This window comes from Fragaria vesca, linkage group LG2 (genome assembly GCF_000184155.1).
Source record: "Fragaria vesca subsp. vesca linkage group LG2, FraVesHawaii_1.0, whole genome shotgun sequence".
Taxonomy (NCBI): domain Eukaryota; kingdom Viridiplantae; phylum Streptophyta; class Magnoliopsida; order Rosales; family Rosaceae; genus Fragaria; species Fragaria vesca.
The window spans coordinates 6,115,536-6,132,207 of NC_020492.1; the positions used below are offsets into that span (position 1 = coordinate 6,115,536).

A 16,672-nucleotide genomic window follows, 5' to 3' on the forward strand; every position below is an offset into this window, starting at 1 on the left:
CTCTCTCTCTCTCTCTCTCTCTCTCTCTCTCTCTCTCTCCTTCTTGCTTTTGCACCAAGCTAGGCTCAAACAAGGTTAGTGTTTTGTGATTAAGGTTCTCTAATCATGCGTGTTTATCTCTCATTGTTGCTAATTGCTCTTTGTATGATGTAAATTTGTATTTGTCTCTTGGTTTGTGTACTCTCTCATGCATGCATTGGAAAGGATAAAGTGCAAAAGTGCAAATGGGGTGTTCTGCTTGTGACTTTTCAGTGGGAACAAAACAATTTAAAGCTTTTTCTTCTACAAGGGTCTTATGATTAGCTTCCATATCTGAATTTGGCTTTGTGATTTATCCTTAAAGCACCCTTCTTTTCCTTTCTTTCACTGTGAACATTTCTGGGTTTTGAGGAAAGCTGAGAAAACCCTTCTGGGGATTGGATTAGATGAACATAATTTGATTTGGGATTGGAATTTTCTTTTTTTGCTAATTTAGGTAAAAATGTTTTATTTTTTAATTTTTTTATCCCTGATTTTGAGATCCTGATCGCATGGTTTAATTAGGTGTTAAAATATATTGCATTCAATGAAATATAATTATATTACTTAATGATTTGAAGCGGTTTCAAAAATAGCATTATCTTCTACATCTGTACACAGCAAAGATTTGATATTTGATTCAAGCCAACTAAAGTAGTATTTTGATTTAAACCCTGAATTTAAGCTCGAGAAATCCGGTGCTTGTTTTTTTGGTGGGAAAGATATCTGGTTCAACTAACCAGGAAACATTTTCTTTGCCCAGAACACTCTCTGAAGTTAATAATTTGCAAATCTTATCTTGGAAGTTCTTAGACCTACATAATTATTATACGCGTATTATTTTGATTTTCATCTATGTTCTCTGTTGGGGTTGTGGCTTTCAAATCCTTTCTGCCAAAAGTTCATCTTTCTCTGTAAGACAGTAGAGGCTGTAAATTTTGTGTCTTTGAGAAGTTTTTCCAGTAAAGGTAAGAGCTTTCTGGTTCATATTTTGATTTGAATAAATCAAATCTGTCTTTGTTATAAACTTAGAAGGATCCTCCATCAATGGTATCTGTTTTGTCTGGATGTGTGGGGTAGTAGCTGGCATGTGATTGTCATTGTTCATTGTATTTTTCTTTTTTTCTTTTCCTGTAGTTATGGAGGTTTTTTTTTTCCTTTTCATCTTTCAGAAAATTATTTCACCTTTCTTCTTCCTCTGTTGGCCTAGAAAACAGATTTTTGTTCATTCTGTTGTTTGTTCTTGAAGCTGTTATTCTATTGTCCAAAAAACCACGTAAATTGTTTTTTTTTGTTGATTAGTTGGTCCTACTGTTATCTTGATTTGCCAAAATCTCCCTCAAATGTTGAAAATTCAGTCTTCTATTCAATTCATTTGAAAATTGTTTATGGTTGATCTGGTGGTCCCGGAATTATAGGTGAGACTTGAAATTTTTTTTCTCGCATGGCCAATTATAGAGGATCAACTGCCTCATAGTCCAGAGTTCACACCTCCTGTCACATATGAAGTCAAGTTTGTAGAGCCCTTCGGTTTTTTTATGCACAATTCCTTCTTCTTGCTATGTTGAATTCGTTTTGTTGAATATTGACTCATTAATACTGTAGTAATATACTCATTTCTAAATGTATTTGTACACGCGCTTATTCTTGTCATTTTGTTCATGTTCTTATTCTTGTTCTGTTCATAATTTGCAGATTGAAAAAGCGTTTGTGTGGAGCTGAGATCAGAGAAAGGAGAAGTTGCGAGCTACCTAAGCCATGGCTAGAGAACAATTACAGGTGCTTAACGCACTAGATGTTGCGAAGACACAATGGTACCATTTCACTGCAATTATCATTGCTGGAATGGGATTCTTCACAGATGCATATGATCTCTTCTGTGTGTCTCTTGTCACCAAATTGCTGGGCCGCATATACTACCATGTTGAAGGTGCTGAAAAACCTGGGACATTGCCTCCCAATGTCTCTGCTGCGGTGAATGGTGTAGCCTTCTGTGGTACATTAGCCGGCCAACTCTTCTTTGGCTGGCTTGGTGACAAAATGGGAAGGAAGAAAGTGTATGGCATGACCCTTATGCTCATGGTCCTATGTTCTATTGCTTCAGGTCTCTCTTTTGGGCACGACCCCAAGACTGTGATGTCTACTCTTTGCTTTTTCCGGTTCTGGCTTGGTTTCGGTATTGGTGGTGACTACCCTCTTTCAGCTACCATCATGTCTGAGTATGCTAACAAGAAGACTCGCGGTGCCTTCATTGCTGCCGTGTTTGCCATGCAAGGGTTTGGAATTTTGGCCGGTGGGATATTTGCAATCATTTCTTCAGCTGCGTTTAAAGCCAAGTTTGATGCTCCCGCATATGAGGTCGCTGGAGCTGCCTCAACTGTTCCACAAGCAGACTATCTCTGGCGCATTATAGTTATGGTAGGAGCAATTCCAGCATTAATGACTTACTACTGGCGAATGAAGATGCCTGAGACTGCTCGTTACACTGCCCTTGTTGCCAAGAATGCAAAGCAGGCTGCAGCAGACATGTCAAAGGTTCTGCAGGTTGAGATTGAAGCTGAAACCAAGCCTGAGGAGAAGTCGGCTAATGCCTTTGCTTTGTTTTCCAAGGAGTTTATGCGCCGCCATGGACTTCACTTGCTTGGAACAACAAGCACTTGGTTCCTTCTTGACATAGCGTTCTACAGCCAAAATCTGTTCCAAAAGGATATCTTTAGTGCGATTGGATGGATTCCTGCGGCTAAGTCTATGAATGCTATTGAGGAGGTTTACAAAATTGCAAGGGCACAGACACTTATTGCTATGTGCAGTACTGTCCCAGGCTACTGGTTTACGGTTGCCCTTATCGACAGAATTGGAAGGTTTGCGATTCAAATGATGGGATTCTTCTTCATGACAGTGTTCATGTTTGCACTGGCCATTCCCTATGACCACTGGACTCACAAGGATAACCGGATTGGATTTGTGGTCATGTACTCATTGACCTTCTTCTTCGCAAACTTTGGTCCCAATGCCACCACATTTGTTGTGCCGGCTGAGATTTTCCCTGCTAGGTTCCGGTCTACATGTCACGGAATCTCAGCAGCATCAGGGAAGCTTGGTGCTATAATTGGTGCATTTGGATTCTTGTATTTGGCTCAGAACCAGGACAAGACCAAGACTGATGCAGGGTACCCTGCAGGCATTGGGGTCAAAAACTCGCTCATTGTGTTGGGTGTTGTTAACTTTTTGGGGATATTGTTCACTTTCTTGGTGCCCGAATCGAATGGTAAGTCATTGGAGGAGATGTCAGGCGAGAATGAAGAGGAACCTGAATCTGCAGTGGAGTTGGAGCAGCAATCAGGTTATGGCAATAGCAGGACAGTGCCAGTTTAGGTTAAGTAACTTTTTAAGAAAGTGTTAGAAAAATAATGCTGTAAGACTTTAGTTAATATCGGTGAGGGGGAAGCTTTAATTTTCAATCTTTTTAAGTTCTATCTCCATGTCTATCATGAGCCAAATATCACATAGAAGTTTCTGGTTGTTCATTTTTCTTCTTCTGTGAGTATCTACAAGTCTATAATCGATCGATTGTGGTTGTTACTTCCTAGTTCCTAATATCTTACGCTTCTCTGTGTGAATTCAATTCATGGTTTTGCAAATGTTTTCTACAAATCTGACTTCTGGTTTTGGAACAAGTTCACTTTCTCCTTTTCTTCTTTTATTCTAATAAGTTTTAGTTGGACTGTCGTTGCAAAGTTTCACAATTTCACTGAAACCAAATAGAATGGAATCTCACAGAGAATAAGCTAAGAATGTTGTAAAGGAGGTTACTTCTAAAACTGTGTAATCCATTTGTGTATCCGTGAAGGAATAGATCATGGCTAGTTCTAGTTATGTTCATTTGTGTCTCCATCAAGGGCCATTGAGATTATTATACAGAACTCCTAGCTAGTCTGTTCCAAAGAATCTTCTATTTGTAGTGCTGCATGTGTCAACTTTTTCGACGGGCGAAAAGAGTAAAATGTTTCTCAAACATACAATGTAATTCTTATAGGAACGCAATTTTATTGTCACGATAACGATAAGAAAGATGTATTCAACCAACCTTAGCTAGCTATCTATAATTATTCCAAAAGAGTAGAAATTCGAAGTTTTGTTCTTATCCTAAATTAGGGATAAATATATCAAATTCTCAGTGCATTGAATTTGTATCAAAAATGCAGATAATAATTGTAACAATTGCGAAAATTATCTAAATCAGCATTGAGGTGTACTCCTCCCTTCCTCCGTACAAATTCACCAGAGCCAGCTACAAGTTAGCATTTACAATTCTATACCCTCAGATATTCTTTGCGTTATTATAGCACAAATATTCTGAAAGTTAGTTAAATATACTACCAAATCAATTTTACTCATACATGGAATTTCTTGTGGTGGTAAAATATGGAAGGAAAGCTGTAGTAGTGGTTTATTGGTTACTACTAGCTGCTACGATTTGGGCATGCGAATATGCTAGTGAACATCTCACTGAAATTTCTAAAACAGAAATGGTTTACTGAGAAACAATGCCTAGCTAAGCGCAAATGTAGATAGGAATATACTGTTGATCGGTTATAATATTCCGGTAAAGACTCCCATATATATTGTCAATCCCACACACTCATCCTTAAACCCTCATACACTGATCTCTATCCTTATATCTCACTGATCTAGCTCTCTCCTCATATCTCACTGATCTCTCTCCTCACATCCAGGTTAGAATCATACACTTATGTTCTTGTTCATTAATTAAATCTAATAATTCACGTTGGCTTTTCTACTCTCTCTATTGTTTGAATGTGATTTGATTAATTTTGGTATGTATATAACTATTGTATATATAATGTATGTGTGATCTAACCAGTTGTGTTCATTTTGGACAGAGTAGAAGAGATCCGACAGAGAAAGGTAGACATGGCTAAGTCACAATTGGAGGTGCTTAATGCTCTTGACACTGCAAAAACACAATGGTATCATTTCACTGCAATCATCATTGCCGGAATGGGGTTCTTTACCGATGCATATGATCTCTTCTGCATTTCCCTTGTGACCAAATTGCTTGGCCGCATATACTACCATGTTGATGGTGCAGCCAAGCCTGGAACGTTGCCTCCGAATGTGTCTGCTGCTGTCAATGGTGTTGCATTATGTGGAACCTTGTCAGGGCAAGTCTTTTTTGGCTGGCTCGGTGACAAATTGGGTCGAAAGAAGGTGTATGGCATAACTCTGATGCTCATGATCGTTTGCTCCATTTGTTCAGGTCTCTCCTTTAGCCATGACCCCAAAGCTGTGATTTCAACCCTATGCTTCTTCCGGTTCTGGCTAGGATTTGGTATTGGTGGTGACTACCCTCTTTCGGCCACCATTATGTCTGAATATGCCAACAAGAAGACTCGTGGTGGCTTCATCGCCGCGGTCTTTGCCATGCAAGGTTTCGGAATTTTAGCAGGAGGCCTGTTCGCAATGCTTACGGCTGCCATATTTGACGCCACGTTCAAGGCTCCAGCTTATGAAGTTGACCCAATTGGTTCCACTGTCCCACAAGCAGACTACCTATGGAGAATTGTTCTGATAATTGGTGCATTTCCGGCTGCACTAACCTACTACTGGCGATTGAAGATGCCTGAAACTGCTCGCTACACAGCCCTCGTTGCCAACAATGTTTCCCAGGCAGCAGCTGATATGTCAAAAGTTATGCAGGTTGACATTGAATCTGATCCGGCCAGGGCTCAACCCACCGTCACTTACGGTTTGTTCTCTAAGGAATTCCTGGACCGCCATGGACTTCACTTGTTCGGTACCACAAGCACATGGTTCTTGCTTGACATTGCATTTTACAGTCAAAATCTGTTCCAGAAGGACATTTTCAGTGCCGTTGGATGGATTCCTCATGCCGCCACTATGAATGCCATTGCAGAGGTTTATAAAATTGCAAGGGCTCAAACTCTCATTGCTCTGTGCAGTACTGTGCCTGGTTACTGGTTCACTGTGTTCTTCATCGACAGAATCGGAAGATTCAAAATCCAAATGATTGGATTCTTCTTCATGACAGTGTTCATGTTTGCACTGGCATTTCCATACAATTATTGGACACAAAAGGATAATGTGATCTGGTTCGTGATACTGTATGCACTGACTTTTTTCTTTGCCAATTTCGGACCTAATGCTACAACATTTGTGGTACCGGCTGAGATTTTCCCAGCTCGACTGAGGTCTACTTGCCATGGCATATCCGCAGCACTTGGAAAGTTGGGGGCAATAATAGGTGCCTTTGGGTTTCTGTATTTGGCTCAACCTCAGGACAAGAGTAAAGCAGAAGCAGGGTTCCCGGCCGGTATAGGCGTCAAAAATTCACTCATTGTTTTGGGTGTGGTCAACTTCTTGGGTATGCTATGCACATTCGCTGTTCCTGAAACGAATGGGAAGTCTTTGGAGGAAATGTCAGGTGAGGCTGAAGAAAGAAATTAGAGAAGTGGAAGCGTATGAGCTGCTGAGAGATCTGAGTTTCTGTTATTCTTCTGAGTCGTAGTAGGATTTTAGTTATTGTTGTCATTCCTCTTCACTTTAGTCTTTTCTTTTGTTATTGTCTTTTGAGTAGTGGTAGGATTCTTTGATTAATGATTTGTTATCAATCGAAGGTAGCAAAGTACCGGTTTATTTTAGTAACTTCTTCTCTATTAGAAAATCTCTCCTTAACCCTATTATCATTTGCATCACTATTTTACTCCTTATGAAATCAAATTGCTCTATATATCAATAGAATTTAACAAGAACGGGATAAAAGGATATGGGTTGCAGACTTGCAGTTCTGCTCCCCAAATATAATAGATGCAATTAGCAAAGAAACTTATATAGGAACACATTTGAGGTTCACAACATTACCAGATGACAAATTCATTTCCATCTAGGAAGTAAGCTTACTGTTAGGAAACTGAATTCCACAACAAACAGATAACATCAGACCATACTTTTCATAGCAGATATGCTTGTTTATTTGGTGAAAGAGTAGTAGTCTTGTGTCAGTAATGGATTCTGCAAATGATGATGCAAGGAGAACAAGCTTACAGAATCGAGGAGATTTTGACTGACCAAGGGAGATACATATGTTTTAGAACAGACACTGTTCAGTGCGCCCGCTCTTTGATCACCTCAAGATCCATCTCTGTTGGGTCAGTAGCCTGAATCTCGTAGTGAATACCATCCAGCTCCCGCCTGAATTGGTCTTTTGATGTGGCATAGAGCATCTTGGCACGGATCCGAGAGGTTGAAGGGGACCTGATCATAATTATGCATCAGTCATCACCAATACAGAATAGAACAAGTATATGAAATACAAGATTTACAAAATACAAGATATTAAAACAAATCGAAATGAGCGTATGTATGGGTAATGCAGTTAAGCATGATAAACAAATTGAGAAAGTTGCTTGGTAGTTTAGCAACTTGCTTTGCAAGACAAGTTTCACCGAACAATATATCAAATCAGGACCAAACTTTGCACCACACCATTCTGCGTCATTTTTCTTATATAAGAACTTCTCGAACATGAATAAATATGGTTATATTATCTATGCCAACTCTGAATGACTAAGAAATTGGGATCAAAATTCAGACTTATCAAACGAAAACGGTTTTAAACAAAAGATAGCTGAGGTTTTCAATAAAATTGGTAACAAGCATCACAGTTGATATATAACTAGAGAGGGGATTATATAGCCAAAAACTAACCAAGCAATGAAGAAGATCTTGCTCTTTTGACAGTTATCAGAAGTAACAAAATCAAAGTCATATACAGCAAATCGGCAATCATTCTCAGGCAAAGCCGCCACGAAATCTTCATAACTCTCAGCCGGACCACCAATCTTCTCAACCACAACCTCCCTTTTCTTCTCATCCACCTTAAATATCACATAGCGGTGAACCTTCTTCCTCTGCAGCTCCATGAAACTGTTCTTGCTGTCCTCCGCCGCAGCCATCGCACACGAAGCATTCGGCTGCAAAACAAAACCACCCAATTCTTTACCATCTAAACCCAATTCCGCCACACAACTCATAAAGTTTCAATCTTCAATCTCAGCTCAAACAACAAAGCTTCAATTTTTATTCAAGAAGAATAATTAAAAAAAAAAAAAAAAAAAAAAAACTCAGCTGGGTTTTGTAACTTGAAACCCAAATACATCAAACAATCCAAGAGGAGAAGCAAATCATCACATACCCGACTGAGCCCTCTGAAAGACATTGACATTGCTTCTGGAACCAAACAGAGCTTTGGTGCTAGTTGAAAAACAGAGCAATGGATTAGGATGGTATATGGGTTTTGCACGGAATAGCAAAAGATATGGGAATGGGGAAAGAAAAGCAAGAATATAATGTAGTTGTTGTTTTTGTATTTGTGAGGTCAGAAAGAGATTCGGATTGTAAAAAGGAGAGGAGAAGAGAAAGGGCGCAGTGTGTGTGTGTGTTTGGGTACAGCTCCGACGGTGCGTAGGACTAACGCTCCCTTTTTCAAACCCCCGACGTTGACTCTGGACCGGATTTCTGTGTCGTCAGAGTGACGTCGGCGTCCGCGTTATCTGTTCGCCACGTACCTCTTGCAACGACACGTCGTTTTTTTGTGTGTCTTTTAATTGTTTGATAATGGAGTTTTGATTTCGATTGAAAATTGAGTGCCCTAGTTAGGGTTTTGTTTTTTGGCCGAATTTGGGGCTTTGTTCTGGGTTCTGCTCATTTGGGGATTTTGGGGCAGCTGTTGATCAATTCGTGTGTGAAAATGGATTCGGAAGGTACGTGCTTTTCAAGAGGCTAAAGGCAAAAATTGGATCTTGAATTTGTGTTATTTTTTGTGAATTAAAGGTTTGATCTTTGTGGTTTTGTTGTATAATTTGGCAGCGCAAAACGCGTCGTTGAATCCATCGCAAGTGCTTGCTCAACTCCTCACTAAGAGAACCAAGCTTCAAGACGAACTCAGAGGAATTGAGAAACAGGTTTTTTTATTTTTTATTTTTATTTGAGGGATGGGATGATGTTGCATTTTGGTTTCTGGGTTGATTAGTCCTTTCACTCACCATTTATAGCTCAATTGGTTTTTTTTTGTTAAGACCAAGTTAGTTTTTCTTTGGAAGAATTAGACTTAAAGGCATGTGAGTTTTGTGCATAAATGCTGTTAGTGACTCTTTAACATAAAGCTTTTACAAAAAGATGCCTGATAGATTGGAATTGAAATGCAGAGGGAGCCATGGATGAGAACATTCTTTTATCTCTTACTGAAGTTTCAGCTGAGCTGCATTACTAGTAGTCTAGTCTCTGCTTCTGGAACTTACTGCTTTGTTTCACTGCAGGTCTACGATCTAGAGACTACGTATCTGCAGGATCCGAGTCAATGTGGCAATGTATTAAAAGGGTTTGAAGGGTTTCTGTCTTCAACAAAGAGCACTTCCTTGTAAGCATTCACTTTTTCTTTTCATTCTTATCCTCATCAGATTACGTTACTTCATTAGCCTTTATGTGTAGGACTTTTGTATCCTATTAATGGATGGTTTCTAAGGTTGGCGTAGTTGAACCACTTTTTAACTACTCTGGGGCTGTTTTGTCTGACCGAATATACTGTTCTGTTCTGATTTGCGTTGAAGACTTTTCATTGTTGCAAGACATCGCTTGCTTAACTTGAATCGGTTTAATTTTGTCATGTTACACAACAAGGTCGTTTCATTCACTGAACAATTCTGCACCTATAGCCATCATTATTAGGTATTAGCTCACCTACCCATTCCCATTAGCTTGAACAACCGATAGCCACGGCAAAGGATCTATCATCTATGATTGCTACAAGGCACTGATCCATGTAAGTGGGATCCCTGTGCTGTAGCCAACCCACAATTCTCCTAACCTGATATATAGTATGGAAGTATTCTGTTTGTAGTGATATTAGCTTTGGCTCAGTTGGTAAAGCAACTGAGTCGCTTTCCACCTATCCAAGGATTGAAAAACCCTTAAACTTGCTTGATGTTATGCATTCCCCCCTTTTTCTTCTTCCATTCTTTTATTTCTTTGGTACAAGAAAGGGGGTTTGGGAAAAGTTAGTTTTTGATTTATATCTAGGCAGGACTACTTTAGGTCAGAGTACTTCCAACTTGAAAATAGATGATTGTTTCTCATTCCCCTAAAGTTGTCTGAATTTTTAAGGCTTATACACATTAATTGTCCTCCAAATAATCTGTCATTTTTCATGTTATCTTTTTGCATTAAAAAAAAAATCGACATGTGAGGTACTGTAGTCTGTATGTCAAATCAGATGGAAACAAAACTGACTGAGTCCTCTGAAAGACACTGCCATTGTAGCCTCCAGAAAAGGAAACAGAATTGGTGCTACTTGAAAACCCAGAGCAACAAGCTAGGTGGCGGTAGATGGGTTTTGCACAGAATAGCAAAATATGGTGGATTAAGATATGGGAATGGGAATGCAGAAGAAAGGCAAGAATAATATTCTTGTTCTTTTCTTTTTTGTGAGGTCAGAAAGAGAAAGAAGGGCAAAATTTGGATTGTAAAGGAGAGGATTAGAGGGCAGTGTGTGCATGCAACTCTTGTTACAGCTCCGATGGTGTGTAGGATTAACGCTCCTTTTCCCTTTTTAAATTCAAACCGCACCGTTGACTCTGGGCTGGATTTTGGTGTTGCCAGACGGGACCATGATGATGTCGGCATCCGTGCTATCTGTTTGCCACGGCAAATTATCTATGGTTTCTACAGATTGAATACATATTCGGGAACTTATTATTATTTTTGTTTTCCTTAAGTAATGCATTAATTGATTAATTCATTGCAGTTTGGGAATGCGATTTCTATATAAAATATTAGTAGCTTTGGAATATGTAGTTTTAATTTGTACCTAGACAGGACTCTACTTGGTATCAGAGATACACTTCCAACTTGAATATAGATTGTTGTCACTCATTTCCCCTAAAGTCGTCTGAACTTAAGGCTCGTACAGAATAAATTTCCTCCAAATAATCCGGTTTCTTTTTTCGTTTTTTAAGCATAACTGTAATCCATATGTAAATCGATGTATTGTACATCATATGCATATGTGTCTGCTGAAAGTTTCTGATGTTCAACTATATGGTATGCATATGTATTAATCCCAAGGCAGTTACTAATACTTTGATTGCAGCTTGAAGCGATCTCGGAAGTTTCAACCTGAAGACAGGCTATTCTCATTATCTTCCGTGACATCACCAGCAGTAAGTATTCTCAACCTTAACTGTCTTGATCGTGGCCTTTCTGCCTTGACATCTTTGGAAGCAAAACGTTTAAACACTTTGCTAAAGCTACCTCAAAGATACTTGCTTTTGTATGTTACAGACTTGCAGCCAGTTAGATACTGATAAATAGTATTTGCTCTCATTCATAGCATATGCTTCTGTTTATTATTAATACTAAATTTCTCTTTTTCCTCGTGTCAGGCGGAAGAACTTGCAGCTGGACGAGATGGTAAGCCCATACTAGCATATATATAGAATTATAGATGAAATGCCCAATATTTATTTCATCTCTCTTCGTATTTACTGTAGATGGGAGATCAGACTTTGGTCCCGGCCGTTCTAAAGGGGGTATATACGCAAACGGGCAGTAAGTACTCCTCTAGTTTTCTCTTTACTCTATTTGTTTAATGTTATGCAGAAAGGTTATACGGCTTGTATAAAAGAGGCTCAAAAATAGCACATTTCTGAGGGTTTACTCCAGGCGACACTTCTGAGTTTTAAAAAATACCAATGGCTTTGCAGAGGAAAACCGAAGAAAGGAAGACCTACTCCAAGAGATGCAAAGAGAATCAGGCAGAGTGAACAAGATTATGACTATGAAGATGATCCTGATATGATGTGACGGAGGAAATGCCTGGTGACTTTTCCCTACAAGCTCTGCGTGAGCAGCTAGTTAGCTAGAGTCTTGAACAGAGATATAGCTTTTGTTTTGAAGTTCTGTTGAGGCAAAACTTCTCACTAAGGCAGGCATAGCCTCCTCTTCACTTCTGTAATCTAACCCTCTGTCAGGTTGTAAATTATACCCTTTCTCCTCGGTTAGAATTAGTTGCTTCTGCTCAACTTATGTTCAAGAATAGATCTTTAAGCTCTGTAAGCACTTTGGATCATTGCCTTCCATGGCTATAATATCGTCTTTTGGATACAGTGGTATAAAATCATTCCGAACTGCCTATATGCACAAATGGAAATGAACATCCTTCGAAATTACAAAATAAAAACAAAATGACATAAAAGCAAAAAACGGAACGACGTCGTGTTGATTACCTTCTATGTGAAACAGGGTCAAATCTAGTACGACATCGTTTTCTATTGTTGCATTTTGGTTCCATATTTCTCAACAGCGCAGGCTCCGATTCTGCCGCCGAATTTCTTATCCTCTTCTTTGTTTGCTGTTTATGTTCTCCATGAACTTACTGGTATGTTTGTATCTACTTATGTAATCACTGTCTTTTCACACAAACACATGTACGGGTTTCGCTCTCGTTTCCTACGTTGTTGTTTACTTGACTTATAATTTTGTTCATAGGAGAAGATCAAATTGCAGAAGAAGGAGCCAGATAAAGCGCCGCCGCCGCCTCCGCCGCCTGAGGTGCCCGTGTACTGGATTGAAACCTCTGAAGCAGTCTCATACCGCTGTGAATTTGAACCCCAGGGTCATCTCTCTGTAAGTTCATTGTTCATGACCATATATCAAGTGTGTGTTCATTTCTGGGTTTAATAGCTTAAACCCCAAAGATGGGTTTGCTTTAAATTTGGCTTCTTTTTGATTGGGTGAGTGTTTTGGGATGTTGTAGTTTGAGGCCAGAGTGAGTTAGTGACTCAGTGTTAGGTGGCTGCTTTTGGTTTTAACTGATGGTAATGAAGACGTGTTCTTTCTTGTGTTTGATTCTGTTTGGAATTCAAAGAATGGTGTTTAAATTAGTTTAACAGGCTTATATGTCAGAAACAATGGTATAGTGTGGAATGAAAATGAGGAAGCCTTTGGTTCCTCAAGGTTTTAGAATTCCTATTGGATGCTATCAAATGTGGGAAATTTGGGGCTTGGTGGGAATCCGAGTCTCTGGGGATTAGAAAGCTGATCTCTAGCTTTATATGTTAGGTTGAGGTTTGTTATTACTTTGTTTGAATTACTTTAACTGCATTGGGTTTTCTGCAGGTTAAGATTCTTGATGACTCGAGGCCAGTAGTTCGTAGGGTTGCAGATTCGTTTGTTAATAAGTTTTTCCCTTCAGGATATCCATACAGGTAACTTCATGATTTATTCTTACTGAAAAGCCTGTTGAAACAATTGTATCAGTTATTTAGCCTTTCAAGTCATTCCTGTGCAGTGTCAATGAGGGATATCTCAGGTACACACAGTTTCGGGCACTGCAACACTTCACCAGTGCAGCGCTGTCAGTGCTTTCAACTCAGGTTTTTTTTCTGACACCTGCAAAGCATTTATAGCAGTATAAGCTATTTAATAGACTGAGCTCTTACTCCTTTGCAGTCACTCTTGTTTGCTGCAGGCTTGCGACCTACTCCTGCACAAGCAACTGTTGTTAGTTGGGTAAGTTGTCAATGTTTGGTAATTATGATATCAGTTGCAACCAAAGCATGACTGTTAAATACTATTTATTCTCAATATGCAGGTCCTGAAGGATGGGATGCAGCACATGGGTAAGCTCATATGTAGTAATTTGGGTGCAAGAATGGATTCCGAGCCTAAGCGCTGGAGAATTTTGGGTTTGTACTTTTCTCCATCTTTTGTCATACGTACTATCTGCGTTCACTGTAAACTCTGTTATATTTTCTTGATAAGTGCTGAAGTGGATATTGTGTTGGGAAGTGATATTTAATGCTTTAGAAGCTGGTTCTAATTGAATCAATCCTCTCATCTTGCAGCTGACGTACTCTATGACTTGGGCACTGGCTTAGAAGTTCTTTCTCCTTTATGTCCACAACTTTTTCTTCAAGTTGCAGGCCTAGGCAATTTTGCAAAGGTGTCAGTTTTCATACATATGCATGAGGGAACCTTATAGGCATTAGATCCATATATTTCCTTTATTTTTTCATGTTTATTTATGTGAAGTAGACAAACTTGCATGGAAGTTATTTTCTCTCTGTTGTATATCCTTTGCATCAAAGAATCGAATCCCTTCTAGAATTCTAAAATATCATTGTATAGATTACTCAGTGTGGAAACTTGCTACCTTTGAAGTTAACAGGGGATGGCAGTTGTTGCAGCAAGAGCAACGAGATTACCAATTTATTCTTCCTTTGCCAAAGAAGGCAATCTTAGTGACCTGTTTGCCAAAGGGGAGGCAATCTCAACTGTGTTCAATGTTCTTGGAATAGGGTTAGGGATCCAGTTAGCATCTACTATTTGTTCATCAATTCAAGGAAAGGTATATAATATAATATAATTGTGCAGTTAAATCTCTTTTGTAATCTTATCTGCAGCTTGAATGCTACAAGATTTATAGATAACAAAACGGAATTTATTTCACTGGGTTCTAAAGAAAAAGCTTATAATGATCTGTAACTTGTCGCAGATGGTTGTTGGGCCTCTTTTATCAGTTGTACATGTATACTGTGTCATTGAAGAAATGCGGGCAACTCCTGTGAACACACTTAATCCTCAGAGGACTGCAATGCTTGTGGCTGATTTCATCAAGGTGTGTTCGACCTTTCTCTATCTTGGGGTGTGTGTGTATATACCTCTAGATTTCTCACTTTAACCTGCTTTTTTAAATCCATTTCTAGACAGGAAAAGTATCAAGCCCAGCTGACCTGAGGTATAAAGAAGATCTTCTCTTTCCTGGGAGACTCATAGAAGATGCTGGCAATGTAAAAGTGGGGAAGTCTTTCCGCAAGGTGTTTAAGCCTTCAAAACTTGATGAATTAAAACAAATATTCCCAGACGAGAAGTTTCTTCTTAATCCTGGAAAGAAATCAGTTGACATGGTATTGGAGCACAGTGCTACTGGTGAAGATGCCTTGAGGGGGTGGCTTGTTGCCGGATATGCAGCTGACATGGAGAAGTCTTTTCATGTTCCAACTTCAACTGCACTCGAAGAGGCTTATGAGAAGATGAATGATGTATTTGGTCCATTTATTTCTGAACTTCAGGCCAAGGGGTGGCACACTGATCGTTTTCTCGATGGAACAGGAAGTCGTTTTGCTTGGTAGTTATGTAAGCGCTATGATTCTTCAAGATATAGAATTTCATTGATACAGGTAGGATAAAAAAACAGGAACTCGTAGGCAATTGTTCAGAGAATCAGAAGACTTCTGTAACTTGTGTCATTTTGTACTTGATCACCCATTGGTTTCAGTTGCATTTAGGGTTTAACCTAAAGATTTTTATGATCAGCATCCCATTCTACAAAATTCCAGTGATTTAACTAATAGAAATCTTTGTCATCAGTCACATTTTCAAACATAAGATCAGTGATTGGAGAACTCGAATCTCAGAGATTGTCATGCTCCTAAATAAAAAGTTTCAAGCTTTTTGTAAATCAAATGCGAGTTGAAGGCTGCAGCGGCATGCTCTAAGTTTATATAAATAATACTATCGCAGAAGATAGCAATCTTTTTTCAGGGCCCTGAAGATGCTCGATCACTTTGATTAAACTAAAGCTAAAGCTCCTAATTCTTCTTTAAAGGTGTTCTTGGTGTTGCACGACAGATCAGCCGACGTCTAATATAGAATGCCATTGAAACTTTCATAAAGGTAGCCTTTGAAAAGAAAACCATGCCTCAATTCTTTTGGATCATGTTTTGAACAAGGACTCCAATTGAACAGTACTAGCTACTAAGCAGATTCGCTTTGGCTGCTTTGATGGATATATCCACCACCGCTTGATTTTCAAATTGAAGGATTGTTATCTTCGGTTTCGAGTACTAACAAGCTCAGTGACAGTCAACTAATCCCACTTCGGTGAAGACTAAGGAAGCCAGAAAGTATAAATTATAGAAATGGGAGAGTCTTGAATTAGAAAACACTGTTTTTCGAAGCTACAATATATATGTAATAGTACAACTTTACAAGAGTATAGACAACTTGACTATGTAATAAACTACAATTCTACAAATAGAGGATACACCATTGAAAGCAATGAAGAGAGTATTTGTTGAGTCGAAGTGACTTGTCTCTAAAATGGATCTTTGTATACCATCAGTAACTAGCTAGCTTGTTGAGTTGAAGTAAGAATGTGCATTAGCAAAATATTTGTTGTACAGAAGTGTTGAAAGATTATTCAGACTTTTCTCACTACATTTTTTCCAAATTATGTCAGCCGAATCAATCAATCAACCATGAAACGAAAACAATAGACAAGTTCTTGCCCATCTCAGTAAACATTTCAAAGTGGCACTCAAAACCTACACGCCACCAACTTAATTTCTAAATTAACTGTGATGTTTATTTTTCTCAATTGCAGTATTCCTCTATGTTCAAAGTTTGAATCTCTCATTCAAAAAAAATTTAATACAAGGAAACAGGAAAAAGAAAATCACAAGTAGCTAGCGTTTCTTCATGCATCAAATATTGTCTCTCGGTATTGGTCGATAATCGATATATAGTTGAAGTTGTCCATTCCTAAACACACGTG

The 16,672-nt window shown here is 38.9% G+C and overlaps 5 protein-coding genes across 7 annotated transcripts; 4 read left to right on the forward strand and 1 right to left on the reverse strand.

The window, feature by feature from the left end:
• The first annotated feature begins 1,761 nt into the window (after positions 1 to 1,761).
• On the forward strand, positions 1,762 to 3,669 carry LOC101308824 (probable inorganic phosphate transporter 1-7-like). Its single transcript, XM_004289885.1, has one exon. The coding sequence runs from the start codon at positions 1,777 to 1,779 to the stop codon at positions 3,391 to 3,393; it is 1,617 nt and encodes a 538-aa protein (XP_004289933.1). The 5' UTR covers positions 1,762 to 1,776; the 3' UTR covers positions 3,394 to 3,669.
• Positions 3,670 to 4,953: 1,284 nt separating this feature from the next.
• LOC101300314 (inorganic phosphate transporter 1-4-like) lies at positions 4,954 to 6,507 on the forward strand. Its single transcript, XM_004292163.1, has one exon. It carries the CDS (start codon positions 4,954 to 4,956, stop codon positions 6,505 to 6,507), a length of 1,554 nt encoding a protein of 517 aa, XP_004292211.1.
• A 311-nt stretch (positions 6,508 to 6,818) lies between these two features.
• LOC101309108 (actin-depolymerizing factor 6-like) lies at positions 6,819 to 8,515 on the reverse strand. Of its 3 annotated transcripts, none has more exons than XM_004289888.1 (3): positions 8,255 to 8,515; positions 7,768 to 8,033; positions 6,819 to 7,314 (listed from the first exon to the last, which is right to left on the reverse strand). In XM_004289888.1, exons 1-3 carry the CDS (start codon positions 8,282 to 8,284, stop codon positions 7,164 to 7,166), a joined length of 447 nt encoding a protein of 148 aa, XP_004289936.1. In that variant the 5' UTR covers positions 8,285 to 8,515; the 3' UTR covers positions 6,819 to 7,163. The 3 variants fall into 3 exon arrangements, with proteins under 3 accessions (XP_004289936.1, XP_004289935.1, XP_004289934.1); XM_004289887.1 differs by having other exon boundaries at positions 7,768 to 8,130; positions 8,255 to 8,333; XM_004289886.1 differs by lacking the exon at positions 8,255 to 8,515 and having other exon boundaries at positions 7,768 to 8,196.
• Positions 8,516 to 8,698: 183 nt separating this feature from the next.
• Positions 8,699 to 12,234, forward strand: LOC101309782 (chromatin modification-related protein MEAF6-like). The gene is made up of 7 exons (XM_004289889.1): positions 8,699 to 8,822; positions 8,929 to 9,023; positions 9,378 to 9,478; positions 11,207 to 11,276; positions 11,499 to 11,526; positions 11,607 to 11,664; positions 11,820 to 12,234. The coding sequence occupies exons 1-7, from the start codon at positions 8,810 to 8,812 to the stop codon at positions 11,917 to 11,919; spliced, it is 465 nt and encodes a 154-aa protein (XP_004289937.1). The 5' UTR covers positions 8,699 to 8,809; the 3' UTR covers positions 11,920 to 12,234.
• A 188-nt stretch (positions 12,235 to 12,422) lies between these two features.
• On the forward strand, positions 12,423 to 15,369 carry LOC101310071 (UPF0420 protein C16orf58 homolog). The gene is made up of 10 exons (XM_004289890.1): positions 12,423 to 12,493; positions 12,604 to 12,741; positions 13,234 to 13,322; positions 13,406 to 13,490; positions 13,567 to 13,626; positions 13,709 to 13,802; positions 13,962 to 14,059; positions 14,285 to 14,464; positions 14,612 to 14,734; positions 14,823 to 15,369. Exons 1-10 carry the CDS (start codon positions 12,473 to 12,475, stop codon positions 15,246 to 15,248), a joined length of 1,314 nt encoding a protein of 437 aa, XP_004289938.1. The 5' UTR covers positions 12,423 to 12,472; the 3' UTR covers positions 15,249 to 15,369.
• The last annotated feature ends 1,303 nt before the right edge of the window (positions 15,370 to 16,672 follow it).

What these genes read in the sequence shown, in the direction of transcription:
- LOC101308824 (XM_004289885.1), top strand. Translation starts at nt 1,777, where the DNA reads ATGGCTAGAGAACAATTACAGGTGCTTAACGCACTAGATGTTGCGAAG.
- LOC101300314 (XM_004292163.1), top strand. Translation starts at nt 4,954, where the DNA reads ATGGCTAAGTCACAATTGGAGGTGCTTAATGCTCTTGACACTGCAAAA.
- LOC101309108 (XM_004289887.1), bottom strand. Translation starts at nt 8,093, where the DNA reads ATGAGTTGTGTGGCGGAATTGGGTTTAGATGGTAAAGAATTGGGTGGT. An exon ending in AAGATCTTCTTCATTGCTTG is followed by an intron (nt 7,315 to 7,767) that starts GTTAGTTTTTGG and finishes AATTATGATCAG; the next exon opens with GTCCCCTTCAACCTCTCGGA.
- LOC101309782 (XM_004289889.1), top strand. An exon ending in TCAGAGGAATTGAGAAACAG is followed by an intron (nt 9,024 to 9,377) that starts GTTTTTTTATTT and finishes GTTTCACTGCAG; the next exon opens with GTCTACGATCTAGAGACTAC. An exon ending in TCAACAAAGAGCACTTCCTT is followed by an intron (nt 9,479 to 11,206) that starts GTAAGCATTCAC and finishes CTTTGATTGCAG; the next exon opens with CTTGAAGCGATCTCGGAAGT.
- LOC101310071 (XM_004289890.1), top strand. Translation starts at nt 12,473, where the DNA reads ATGTTCTCCATGAACTTACTG. An exon ending in CCTTCAGGATATCCATACAG is followed by an intron (nt 13,323 to 13,405) that starts GTAACTTCATGA and finishes ATTCCTGTGCAG; the next exon opens with TGTCAATGAGGGATATCTCA. An exon ending in GTTCATCAATTCAAGGAAAG is followed by an intron (nt 14,465 to 14,611) that starts GTATATAATATA and finishes AACTTGTCGCAG; the next exon opens with ATGGTTGTTGGGCCTCTTTT.